A 14,705-nucleotide genomic window follows, 5' to 3' on the forward strand; every position below is an offset into this window, starting at 1 on the left:
TACCGGGAAATGGACAGGCCTTACATCCATTAAGGCTCAGGTAAAGCTTCCTTTTCTTACTAGGATAGTGCGATTGGAAAAAGCAGTCTCCTTTTTAGTTTCAAATAGAGCTCTTCATGCAATACAATAAGAAATTACTATCTTTCTCTTTTTTTCTTAATTAAATTTATAAAAGTATTTCCATAGCACTGAAAAAACAGGAAATTGATTCATTATTTGAAAATAAAGCCTCATATAAATATATAAAACAAGTATGTCTCTATTTCAGTTGTGAGCAGAAACAGATACACTAAAATTGCTATACACCAGCATAACCCTACTGCGTCTGGATAATGTCAAAAGCTCAATGACTTAATAAATTCAGAACAGATTGCACTTAATATAGACACACCCTGCACAGTTAGTGTACAATTTGATTCCAAATTAATCTGAACAAAAGCCATTAGGAAAAATGTCAGAAAAGGATGCAAAATACGCATGCCGATATCCTAAAAAGAAAGCAGAGAGTTAACCATATAGCAAAGCCCTAGGTCAGCAATAACATCTTTTCCAATTATTTCTTAACCTTTGTGGTTTGTTTTTCGTATGCACATTAGCTTTGAACACCCAGAACCATATCAGTGAGTCGGTTAATAAATCTTGCAGGGAAAAAAATGTGTATACAGTATAAACTTATATTTGTCATGGACTTAGAGAGACACCTGTACTTCTATAACTAATTCTGGTTTTCCATCTACTGGAAACAAAATATATTCACAGAAGGAAAAAGGCAATAGATAATATTTACTGGAACAGCCCCCAGTTATGCTATTACCCAGGGCAAAACACATTTTCCATTAAAAATAATAAAAAAATAAATATTTTTATGAGAAACCTGATGATTTTTCCATTCAGTTGTGGGTTTTTTTGACTGAAGGATAAAAAACTTCATTTCATTCAGTAGCTTAAAAAAAATAAAATAACAGTTGTAGGAAGGAGGAGGTGGTTGTTGCTTTGTTGCCCTTTTTCTTGTTTTTCTTTCACAACTAACTTTAGGTAGAGAAAAGCCTTTAATTTTAATCATAAATCATTTTGCGGTCAACACAAAACATGTGCTAGAAGTTCCCTGCAGGCAGCAAAGCTGCTGTATTTGTGACCTATATTAGAGACCCCGGGCACTGTAAGTTTCCTGGCTTCCCAGAGTCCTAACACTTCACTTTCACCTTTGCAGCAACACTCATCTCTGCTACCTTCTCCCAAGATGGGGTGCTGTGGCTTCATGGCCAGGTGAAGTGCTGCTGTGTCCGCAGTGTCCCTATCCTCTTACAGCTCAGCATCTGTTCAAGAAGCACCAGAGCCTCGGACCCACTTGTACCAAATCAGCTGGAACTTCTTGAAGGTGTTATTGAAAGAAATTTTCTTTGACACATCACAGCAATGAGAACAGTTCCTAAGGAGTTTAATGCTATTTTTCCCCAACAGCCCTAACATCTATATAGAAATCTGAACAAAATTATTTTCTACATATACTTCACTGCGTCTGTTACCTGAAGACACAACACTTTTAGGCTGAGATCAGAGTCCTCGAAGTCCATCACGCAGGTCCTCTAGCAAATCAAGTTTTTTCCTGTGTTTTCAAAATTGATGGGGGGGGAGGTATTCATTTCAGTTTGTAACAGATCTTGCTGTAGGACCAGTAACAGATCTTGCTGAAGACCAGTGCACATTCTTCCCTCTTCTGACCTACCCATGACAACTTATAGTTACATTTAGACAGGCTCAAATCAGATCTGTTGTTCTACTAGCATATTGCCAGCACAGACCTTGAAGCAGCTAGATGACATCACTTAGAACATACATTTTCAGAGGCTCACAGCCAAGCCCAATCCAACAGGTCATCTACATATTGGCTGTGAGAACTTCCATATGGACAAGCGACTCCATGCCCCACAAAGCCATTCCTTAAGAGCAACGAAGTGACAGCTTGAGCTGCAAAACTGCATATCAAGGTTCTTTCAAGTAGCTGAAAAAATGTTTACAAGTGCCAGCATTTAAAAGAGATTATCCTTTTTATCATTTCAGGACTTTCAACTACGCAAAATAGTTGCCCTCTGCATTCCCAAGGGCTGCAAAAGGTAACCATAGAGAGCTGACAGCATCTCGGGTCCCTCCAGTGCTCTCCATACAAAACATGGTACAGGATAAAGGATAATAGAATCACAAAATAAATTTAGGTTAGAAGTTCCCTCTGGAGGTTTTCTATTCCAACCCCCTTTTGAACTCCACAGGCCTGTGAGAAAGTTGCTATTCTGTCAGATCCTGGGTAGCTAAAGGCTTTTGTGCTGCTATAAGAAGACGCTGTTTTGCATATATGCACACACACAGACATATGTCACAGATGCATACACACACAATCCCATAATTTTTTAAATGGTTCCACTAATGCTCCAGATTTTACAAAAGGCACAGCCTCAACACCTCAACCTCTAGTTTTAAGAGCTACGCAATTTTTAGCAACTTCGGTAAAAGTACTGTTAAGTGGCTTCCATTCAAGTCCAAGCAAAACTTCATTATACACAAATATTTCTCAGCATTTTACAGTCTAGCTCAACCACAAGCAAACTTCCAATCACCACCGCAAGAACAACTCCAGATTTTCTTCTCTGCTTTGCTGCCAAAATGTTTGATGGAAACACTTACCTGGCCTAAACCGCCACAGACCCACTAAAAACTCTTCCAAAGTTTTCTCTTTTTCACTGATGTCAGCAGAAATGTGACAAGAGCTACACTCTGTCATAGTTTGAAGAAAGAACCTTGGCAATATCAGGATCAATACAAGGGCTTAATGGGTAAAGAGCAGCAAGAGCTGTTTCTGCTCAAAGGGTTAGTACATGCACATCATGTCACCATTTATTGCATGGATTTCTCCCTCTTTCAGTGCTGGAACATGCAATGGGAACAATTTGCTATAAGCCCACGTAAAGATAATGACACTGATCCATCAGGAACATACAATCTTTTTTTTTTTTAGTTCCTACTGGTGATCTTTGAAGTCAGATTTGCTACAGTGAGTATCCAACAATATGTCATTGAGGTTTTCTTTAACCTACCTAAAAATGAAATAAAGTTCTATTTTTAAAAAAGTAGTAGTTAGAAGTGAAGGCTGTGTGAGGCACTCAGACTAGGCTGCCTCCTAGAGAGATCGTCCTAAAGAGAAGTAGTTCATTCCATCTCTGCTCCTACACACACACACCCCCAAAGTAAAAAATACACGAATGCATCCTTGCCCCCAAATCTGGGATGTGGGCACAAAGGGATCCTGGAGGCTGAATGCAAATATGGACTGGAGAGACAGTGAAGTGCTTAAAAACAGACAGTGAACTAGACCAGTACTGTTTCACCCTGTATTAGAAATGATCAGCCTATTCTTGGCAAATAAAAAAAGGTTAAAAAAAAAAAGCTTTATATAAGAGATATCAAATTATGTCCAATACAATTCAGAAGAAGGCAACCCTAACATGTAAGAGCATTTGTTGAAAGGGAGACAGCATCCCCAGTCCCTCCGTGTAAACAAAAATCCCAAGAGCCTCGCGCAGGATTTTCGTTGCCACGCTGAAGGGGCAAGGAGGTTTCTTTCCTTTAACAGCAATGATTGCAATCTATTCAAATGCAAGTTACTCACATAAGAACTGACAGTTGCAAGGCTCAATTTCTTTGGAGCCATAATTATTTATGACACTTTATTACAATAACTCCAAAGCATATGGTTACCTTATTAGAAATTAGAATTTATTTTCATATAAATCTCAGCATGACATTACACCAAAAGAACCAAAGTTACTCCAGGGGATGGCAAATAATTTCACTTTTGGGGGTTTGGTAGTTGGAATATGAATTCAAACTAATTCACTTGTAAATATAAAAGCAGTTTTGATAACACAAATGCCTAGAGCCATATAAGGCACAAACAATTTTCTGACAAGTTCTTGAATCTTCTTAGTATAACAATTTTAACCATTTATTTGAAAACTTTTTCTCCACTAGCCAGTATATCACCTCTGCCTTTGAACATATGCATTTACTTTGCAGGGGGGAGGGTCTATTTTGTTTTTAATTCAGTGTCCTCCAGTAACCGCTCACAGCACAATGAAACTGCAGTCTCATTTAAAGTAAGTCCATAAACACGCAAAGGCAGGAGACTAACAAGTGCCTGACTTCTGATCATGTTATAAAAGACAAATTTGAGTTCATGCAATGGTTAAGATTATTGTCTAAAATAAAAAGCCTTTATGAAAACAGCAGGCAGGACAAATGTATTACATGCATTGTATCACCAAGAGAAGGGACTTTCACTGATTAATAGGATTACCCACATCAGTGGAAGTTTAAAATTGACACTGTCAGGTCAATGAAGTTTTTATATTAGGTTAACAAGTGTCTTTCAAAGAAACTGTAAGCTTTAAAAAAAAAAAACAACCTGGCATCAAGTCACATGTTTATAAAAAGGCGTGGGGATGTGTGGGGTGGCTGGGTTGGGTTTTTTAGCTGGGGGCGGGGGGGGCGATGGTGATGTTCTTGTTTTGTTGCGGTGTTTGTTTGGTTTGGGGTTTTTTTAAGTCTTTACGTGGGGACTTGGTTACAACTGAAACACTGCCATAGACGTTGTCTTTGCAGCAGACATTATGATCTTAACTGTAACGTTTTTAGATTTTTCTCCTGCCTTCCTCTTTGCTATGGTTTCAGCACAGAGAAAAATTCAGTGCATTTGCAAAAAACGTAGTCATTTGCCATCATTTGTCCCACTTGCTTAACTTGCGGTAATTCAGCAAGTATGCAGCATGTACTTATGCATATACGTACAACAACGCAACACCTTTCACAGAGTGAGTAACAACTGCAGGAAATACGAACATCTTGTAAGGCAGGTTTTTTGAGAGTACAACAACAGAAGGATTACCATTAAAAGATGAACCAGAAGTCAGGTGAACGGACACCATCCAAAATCACAGCCATACATCACCGCCACACAGAAGGTTTCTATGATACCACACAATATTAATGTCACCACCCAAGCCATAATGCAGCGCAATTAAAACAGCTGCAATAAAATTGCTACAGAGGAGGGGGGGAAAACTCAACAAAACTCAACTTACACAGCAAGAAAAACACAGGCTCTGGAAACTCAGTGGATTGCCAACAGACTTTTACTCTGAAGGCCGTATGCAGGTCTGGGTCTATTGTTTTTCAGTTTAAACTGCTTGTAAAGAGTTCTGCGCACTGAACAGCTATTTACATAAAGGATGTGATGTGCCTAAGGATTAAACATTAGAGGTAAGCTTTATGAAGCTCTCTCATCTTCAGAACTATAACAGAAGCCATATTGTATGATGAAAGATTTTTCTTGTTCCTCTGTATTCTGCAATAGAAGTAAACTCTTATTTTTGTTTTTCATTAAAGCATGCTGATAGTGAGGTCTTTGCACTTGGAACTATATCAATAATCTTAAAAGGATGATTTTTTTCCTGATTTCTGTGGCAACGGGAAAAAAAACACCTTCTTCCTCTACATTTTGCCATTATATTTTTCTATATGACTTTCAGAAAACAAACATTTTCTGACCAAACCCACATTAACGTATCTTCAGAACAGGGTTTTTTTCCCAACATATCTACATATCTATCTTTCTGTAAAGAATTTCCTGACTATATCTGACATCATAAAGTTCAAAGGTAAAGAAACAGAAAGCAGTAAAGACCACTCCTATGTGTCTGGAATATACTTACAAAGTACAAGGAAATTAAACATGAATTTATTTTTAAATTAACTAGCAGCTGAATCCTGACGTTCCAAGCTTAACCCCTCTCAGGCTGAGAATAGCCTTATGTACCTAAGCTCAAGACTCCTGAGTTGGAAAATGGTACATCTGTTTTTCCACAAACCTAAGATAAGAAGGAATGGGATCTCTTGGTATACAAGCTCAAATACTGAGACGACTAACTTGCAGAGCTGTAAATCAAAATGCATGAAACAGACCACACACACACACAAAAGAAAGAAAGAAAAGAGGAGGAAGAAAAATACTAGCCTTCGAACCTCATTGTCAAGTATGTGAGAGACAAAGCTTTTTCTTGTCTGCCCTCAGAGGTCTCGGCCCAAAAGCAGAGCTCCCAGCCTGTCCTGCAGAATTTCTCTAACCCTAACCACACCACCTGCCTGCAGCTCTCCTGGAGCCATGTGCAGTAGCAGGCTGTTGCAGAAGCGAGACTAGATGGCTAGCCAGGGAGCAGAAGCTACGGAAGACCACTGCACGATGGTATGGCACGTCAGGCGAAGTCTGCCTGGTCTGTCCATGCTGCATGCTTGGGTCCATGCTCAGGGGCAAACCACTCAGTTTTCTCCCAAGGCTTTCATTCATGTTTACGCCATCTCGCTCCCCTGACCCAGACCATGGATAAAAATATTAAACAGAATATAGGGAAAATACACCCTACAATTCAATCATACAATGAGAATATTGATCTTGTAGGTTCACTTTAATCAATGGATCCTTTCTTATACTATACCCCTTATGAGAGGAACATTCTTTGGTGACAGTGGATAAGCACATGATGTGTAACGTCACAGGACATCTTGTCATATGCTACTGTATCACTTTTACTAGATGCTTCTTGGGGGCATCAGTAGCTGCGCATGAAGGACAGAAGGTTAATACTAATTTTCTTGTTTCGTGCACTCTTATCAGTGAGAAGAGGCATACGTTCATCCTAACTGAAAGAGTTCATTCCACTTCAGATTTAAACATTCAGATTTAAACAGCTCTCACAATTAATCAGAGCTCAACAGCAATTAGGTATTTAATCACTTTTGCACCAACACAACAACTTTGTGGGCAAAAAGGGCTGTTAATATTTCAAGCTAAAAAGGTAATAAAGAATGAAGAAGTGAGATGTGGCAGGAAAAAATGATTCTGCTTTTGCTGTCTTTGGTGGATAGCTGAATATCCACCTTTTCAGAAGAGATGACTCTGCTTGTTAGCATCTAGAAAGTGAGGATAATCATGCTAGCAACAAGCCTGACTTTCAGCTGATCCAGCTTTATTTTTCTTACTTTCTCTCTGAGCTTCAGACCCCATTTGCTGACAGTTCCCTGTCCCTTAGTTTGCATTATGCAGACTGGTCCTATTACTATTTGTTAAGTAGTCACAAACTGCGGAGATTTCTGGCTTTAAAAAAACACAAGTATTTGCAGGTCTGCCGTACGTGACCCATAACATGGCTGGAAGAATCAGCATGAGACACACTTAAATGAATTCCCCATTTTTGTCCTGGTTTTGCCACTGAACTCCTACGCCATGTGTAACTAAATCTCATGCACGCAGCTTTCAGCTCTCAACATGGATGCTCCTATGTCATGTGGTAAAAAGTCATAGCTGCAACTGCATACATGTGGCTACACCTTGAATGCTTGCATCCTGCAGACATTGGGCTTGCTAGCTACTTGTGCAGTTCCCAGAATTTATCCATGGATATGTGACAGAGATAAACGCATACTGGTTCAACACTTGTGCCTACGTAACCCCAAGAGCAGTTAAAACCTCGGTCAACATGATTAACAGAAAAATACCTGTAAGTCTCTTTGCAAATAAGAATGCTCTAATTATGTCTCATATATGCAAGACAAGTAGGCAAGTGTCAAAAAAACAACAAAAAAAACCCCAAAACTTTTCTGGTTTCAAGCAAAATACATTGCTTTTACAGAACACAGATAATCTCCACTTACATACTTCATTCATTACAAGCTTCATTTACCTGTTTGTTTTCAGAAACTGTCTTCCCTAAACATATCTATGTTATCTCAAAAATGGAATGCATATAGTGAGTGGTTATCCTACACTTATATTTTGACATGAGTAGCTGCTAACTACTTGAAAAGGAGTTACTGCAAAAGCATAGTAAAAGCCTCTCATGTTTTTATTTTACAAATTTGCTGATGACAATTCTCTGACAGAAGTTAGAATCTTTTTGATTTTTTTCCACCATACTGCAGATGTGAATACAGGATGTTAAACAAAAAGACACAAATACTTGTCAAAAAGCAAAGCAGACTAACACAATTTTTCAGAGATCTCACAAGATCAAAATGATGCCATAAGGTCCAGCAGGATAAAACTGTGTGAATAAGAGCAAGCAGAAACAACAGTAAAAACACAGGTAAGGTTATATAACACCATACATAAGAATTCACATGCACAAGTATTTCAGATAAATTGGAAGAGAGAAGAAATCCAGAAAGCTCCAGTTAATGATCTGCTTGTGTCATTTAGCAGCGCATGTCACAAGTATGAAATAGTTTAACCTCGCCAGTTCAAAGGAAACAGTAATCTTACACGTCTTTTAAGTTTCAGCGCTCAAGAATGATGAAGACAAATTCAGAACCACAGCTGAGAATATTTTCCTTGCTTCTACAGTTATTTTGTATGTTTAATAGCTCTTGTTTAGGTGCTTTTCCTATTTACTTCTTGGACAGTACACACAGAAATCCAGAACTCCACAAAAAAATCCACCCCTTTACTATAACAACACCCTGCCAAAGTTTACCTTCAGATACCTGGCTTTGATTTCCTTTATTTAAATCACAGCTTCACCATGCATTTGAAAACATTATACACCCAACTATGAAATGATTCTGTTTAGCAGATTAAATGCATAGGTGAGAGAAACTAGGTTAGAGAGGCATTGAAATAAATTTTGCAGAAAGCTGTTCTGTGGAGTGAAAGGAAACTCTGCATAGGGCTGAAAGGAGTCACCTCTTGGCTAATCAATTTGTCATTACGTGTCTGTAATTCCCCTTGCTAAAACACCTTCCCTTCTCTATCTCATAAGCACTGCTCTCCACCTAGCAAATTTATAATTTTGCAACATGCAGAGAACACCTCTCTCATCTATCTCATGGTCTCAAGCAGCAAAAGCACCTGTGTTTGTTCTGTTGCCTCATGTTTCATCCACATGCCCAGAAGTCTGAGATTCAATTTGCCCTTCCTAAATTTAATGCAACATAGGGTCAGGTATGTTGTAGTTCCCACTAATTTCTTCAAAAAGCTTTTTTTTTCCCCACCACTACCACTAATGCACTACCAACATCTCCAGTATTATTTGAGTCAAGATGTTTGAATTTTTTTTCCATAGAGGAAAAAAGGGACAGTCTGCTACTAGGTAAATAAAAACACTAAGCACTGGTTTTATTTAAAACAGTAAAAAAGAACATATAGAGGATTCTGTATCATAGCTGATAAAGAGCCTTGTTACTGCCTTCTGATTTCTGAAAAGTTCTTGAAGTACATATAGAGCAGCTCTTCTCACAGGTTTTTGTTCAAAAAAAAAGTTTCTCTATATACAGTTTATCTGCTGCCTACCTTTAAAAACAAATGTGTCAAGTGTTTTCCCAGTCCCTGAGAACGCATGTAGAGGACTGTTCAAATTCTTCTTTGTAGAGAACTGACTAAATACCATAAGATTTATAGTTGCAATTTACTGAACAGCTTCATAAAGTGATATTTAAAGCAGTCCTGCTCACTTATATACACTAAAAAGTCTTTTTATGAAAGCGGGACCATTTAAGCCCAGTCCATGCATGTCTCTCTTATTCTTTCATCCTGTCTTTCAATGCTTACAGTATATTTTAACAGCTTGTCCAAAATGCCATCTCCCTTCCATCACCAGTACGATGGGAAAAAGAATCTAGGGAAGTATTTTCTTGCAAAGTAGTTGAAAAACCTCCTACGATGGCCAAGATTAAATATTGCAGCCTGACATATAAGGGCATTAAAAATAACTCACAATGCAAAGGCAGGAAGGAATGTGCTATATGTTGATTCATCAATTTAGTTTTTAATAAGTACATCATAGCTATGAATAACGGCCAGCTCTAGAAAACACTGAGAAACAAAAAAAAAAAAAAGAAAATAATGCCCCATTGCATTCATTCCTGTGAAGGAATAATACATCAACAGAAGTACCTTAGCTACAGTCTTCTCAGAAATGGGTCTCTTCTGTGTCATAGGAAAACCATTTCAGTAAAGTACCCATCCCACAGAAGTACTTCGGGAAGGACTGCGGATCATCATTTCTATATTCAAGCCCCAGTACACTTTCACACTTACCTTTCTCACAAATGCCAGCAGAATTCCCACTTCCTAAATTAATGCATCATATAAAGATGTTGTTCTCTAAAAAACATTTTATAAGGTAGGTGCTGTTGTCTGAAAACCTCTATTTTCGAAATTGGAACGACAGCCTGACCATGGGGTGCCAAGGCATAACTGCATGAGGCGTGCCCATAGGTAGGTAATCTAAATGGTCCAGCACCACTTCTAATCTTCAGCCCATATTTATGAACACAAAAAGGGTCCTAGTGATACACACCATCATGAAACTGAACTTTGCAATGTAATTCATTCATCAACCATTTATTTAACACTATGTTGCTGAATACGCTGTTAAGGGGACCGGTACTTGAATATTTTGTTTACCTTCACAATACGCGGAGTCCCCTTGGATAGAGAGATAACCATTCTTGCATTCACAAGTAGCTTTTGTGTTCCGATTTTTGCACTCTGAATTTTCACCACATCTGTGTCCCTCTGCACAGAAGTTATGGCCTGAAACACAAGGAACATGCAAGCTGGTATTAAAGCTTTTTTTTCCCCAGTTTTACAGGTTTAATATTTGCATTCACTGTATCATTACGAAAAACTCTGGCAGGCTACATTCTATAAACCTATCCAGTGCATGCAGGCTTTTTGGATTCCCCCATGAATTCATTCTCAGTAAAACCATTTTGTTCAAAAATGTATTTGCATGACTAGTTTTAGTCAGGAGAAAAGACAACTTCAAAGGAGGAAGCAATGACAATACATTAGTCTTCTACTGAACCTATGTAGGATAAAGTGGCACCTTATCTCCGATTGCCAAGAACTGTAATACTAACTTACATCAAAAGGATAATACAGTGTAATACAGAAAAAAATCCTTCACAAGTCTCTTATTATGCATAATCATGCATGCTTTTAGAAGAGTAAAAATGAGACGTTGCATTAGAACACAAAACTGCACTGGTAATCAAAACAACCTCATACATACTGCCCTGTAATTCTGTCATCAAAAACTAGCTGGATTGTTTCTAAAGTTTACAATTAATCCATGCATCATGTTTTGTAGGGGAGAATTTTTATTAATCTCTCCTTTTTTCTTAACACAAATTCTCAGTAGTTCCTATGTGAACAGTTTCTTTTATCCCATACAAAGTCATTTCTAAGAACATGATGAACTTTCGCACTTCCTTCTATAAAGGCATAACTGGCTGAAGTTCTTTCTTCCCGATTTTCAGTATTTCTCAAAGATGTGTCAAAATCTCTTTCTGCTCAAGTCTAACGTGAAAGCAACTTTATCTATTTAAAGGTACTCCACTGGAAGTACCGTAAGAGATAACTAAATACCTTACAGAATGTGACAACAGAATATTTTTTTTCTCCCCATTAGTTTATTTTTGATGGATTTTTCTTTATTAATACCCAAGAGACAATTTCTATTTGCCCGAGATACATTATATGTTTGACAAATCCTACTTTTTCTGGATTTTTCTCTCCTGGAAGGAGGGCAACCAGAAACCCAGACATACCATCAGCTACTTGTATTCGTGTAAGCGCAAGCTGGAATACAAGAACAGTTTTTGCCAATTCTGCCTGGTCATAAAGGAGCAAACTAGAAGTTCTGGTTCATTGCTCCTAAACTTTCCTAACATCCCCTAAAGACAGCTTTAAAAAAAAAGATGACCTGGACTTCTAAGATCTAAATGCCAGATTCAGACCTTTGGTCATATCCCTTGCTTTGATATTCTTTAAAGAATTTCAGAAGATTTTAGCTTACACTAAATATAGTTTTCATCTACAGTAAGCAAATTTTCACAGGGCTATACTGAAGCTGTTGCTCATTGATGGTTTTTTAATTTGTTTTTTAACACACGCTTCAGTCATTACTAATTTAAAACGCAAGTTTTGTCATTTCAGAGCACTCCAACTTTCATGAGTCTGATCATCTAACTTTAGGTTGCCAGGTCAGTATTTTTAAAAAAATAACACTTGTTAGCAAGGAGGACTCTTCCTCAGTGCCAACATCCAACTCACACTAAAACTTCTGTTTAATGTTATTAACAGCCAAGGTATCTTCCTTGTGCTCAGTTAGTTCGTTCTTTCATTGTAATCCAACTTGCAAAAAAGAACTAATTCCGTTAATGAATACTGCAGATACCCTTTCTAGTCTTCATTCATTTCACAGTCTGGTAAAAACCATTCAAGTATTCCAGATACAGCCTTGTCAAGCCTGAGTACGTTTTATACTGGCAAAAAAGGGCACAGTTACACTGCCTGTAGCCATTTATGCAATCACAGTACTTGACTTCTCATTTTTGCCTTTATAATTTTAATTGAAATCGAACACTGGAACCCATCTCCCCAAACTTATCCATTCAGCATCTAATTTATACTCCCCAAGCAGGATTACTATTCTGTTGGCATTCCAGATAATATCCAAGAGAGAACATGCTTTATAACATTTTCTTTGTCACTGCTTCCCTTAAGACTATGACATCCTAGACTATTTCCTGCTTCTTTAGAATAATAATTCTCCTCTGAACCCATACACAGTAGTAGTTTTACATTTGATTATTATTGGTAGATACTACTAGTCAGAACCAATGTAACATATCAGTGTGTTAAGCTAGGCACTATAAAAATACCACATTTTAATTTACTGTGGATTGCTACTACTGTCCTAGTACAATTTATGTATATTTATTTATTTATATTTATATCCAAACCTGTAAAAGATATTTCATCTTTCTCAGCGTGTTTTAGTTACAATAGTCCTATACAACTTTCTGCACCAAAAAAAACCCTTATTTCTAGGTTCTTTTTATCCCAGTGAGTCAACATTTTACCTTGTAATCAGTTCATGGCAAATTTAAGGCTAGCCAAAATTAAAACTAGCCAAAGGTATGGCTTCTTAGGCTTAAGTTCCAACACAAGTCCCACATCCCAGATCAACCACTCTTCTCTAACAGCACTTTCTCCCAAGAACATGACACTGATTAGTTTTCAGCATCACATCATGGCTCTACGAACCCTTCACTGTTTATCTGGCACCTCTGAAATTCATCAGTATGACTATCCTAACTATCCATTATAAACTTCTCTGGAAAAAGAAGTATTGCTTTTGTTCCCCCGTTTTCAACTCTAATATGAACTGTCTCCATTCAGAATTAGACTCTTTCTTATGTTTTCAAGATTGAAGGCTGTTTAAAGAGCATAGAAGAACATCAAGTAATGCTCCAATTCTGTAACTTGTGTAATTAGAGGCTCTAAAGAACTTTTCTTCTCTCCGTAAGAATGCACAATGATAGAACACCTACTACATCTCTAGATTGCCCTGGCATTTATTAAAAGACCTGTGAAATGCTGTTTCCTCTTTTTTAAAATACTGACTAAAAGTGACTCAAATTCATTTTCCCATAGCATTTCAGAAAACTTGTTCAATACATCTCTAAGTGGAAAGTGGAAGCCATGCCTGTTAAGAGCATGCACAGTGCTAGAACACTGTTTGTTACCAAACTTTTACAAAACAAATGTACCTCAAAGGTTAAACAGCAGAAAAGAAAATGTACTTGATTGTATAGAAGAGTACGGGTTCACTGTGCCTCTGTCAGAGTAAGCATACCACTGACGGGATCAGAGGTTTTTCCAAGTACTTCTCTTTTGCAGTGAAGATGTACATTTAGCACTTCAAAAGAGCCAAGAGGAACATACCAAGGAAGCGTGGTTCTTGCATTTCTTAGACCTTGGTCTACTTTCTTCCAGGCTGGGGTTTTGAGACAAGAAAGGAATAAAATGCTATCTACTTTATTTTACTTCCTACTGGACCTGAGTGCTTTTTCTGTTCTTCTGGCAAATAAAGCCCACCTCATATTTGGACTGTAATGTGAAGAAATAAGCTAGCTGTGTTCTTCTCACCTTTAACAATCCTAATTCAATTTCTAATTTAGCTAAATACTTCAATCCTTTCTCACCAGCAGAACAGTCAGGAAGGTACACAGGGCCACTGACTGCTATGACCGTGCTTATACTCCTGACTATAAACTAGAAGGGACCTAAGCACTGACTTAAACATCAATCTAATCATGTCAAATCTATTTATGGAAGCAATTACTTATCTCCAAGCAAGCACAATGGAGAAGAATGCAAATGCCTGATTTTTATTAATTCTTTGGTGTGAAATGGATTATAGGGTTCCTTTAAAATACCTACACAGATGGCAAGACCACCCATTGATACCGCCACGGGATCCCTGAATGTCAACCATGGGTGGCAGCTAGCAGAGGGCATGCATTCTGACTGCCCAGGTCAAAGTAACTGAATTACTAAGACTTCAGAATATTCAGCCATGTCTTATCTGAAAGAGTCAATGCCTCTCTAAATATGAGAAATGGCTTAAAATAGAATCACCACATTGAGCAAGCAGGCAATTGGAGAGGATTTGACAGAAGCCCACAAAATCTTAAATACTTCTGACTATCTAAACTAATTTCAGGCCAACACAGATGAAAAGGCAAGTGAGCATGAATTAAAATTACAGATAAACACATTCAGAACAGATGTCAGAAACCATTTTACACAC

The 14,705-nt window shown here is 37.8% G+C and overlaps 1 protein-coding gene across 4 annotated transcripts in view; it reads right to left on the bottom strand.

Moving 5' to 3' along the window:
* Positions 1–14,705, bottom strand: part of NELL1 (neural EGFL like 1) — a 292,018-nt gene that overhangs the window by 191,522 nt on the left and 85,791 nt on the right. For all 4 annotated transcript variants that reach the window (XM_055814653.1, XM_055814651.1, XM_055814652.1 and 1 more), the window contains exon 12: positions 10,508–10,636. In XM_055814653.1, coding sequence (XP_055670628.1) covers positions 10,508–10,636 — 129 coding nt within the window. The remainder of the gene's footprint in view (positions 1–10,507; positions 10,637–14,705) is intronic.

This window comes from Falco peregrinus, chromosome 9, assembly GCF_023634155.1.
Source record: "Falco peregrinus isolate bFalPer1 chromosome 9, bFalPer1.pri, whole genome shotgun sequence".
In the NCBI taxonomy this organism is placed as follows: Eukaryota; Metazoa; Chordata; class Aves; order Falconiformes; family Falconidae; genus Falco; species Falco peregrinus.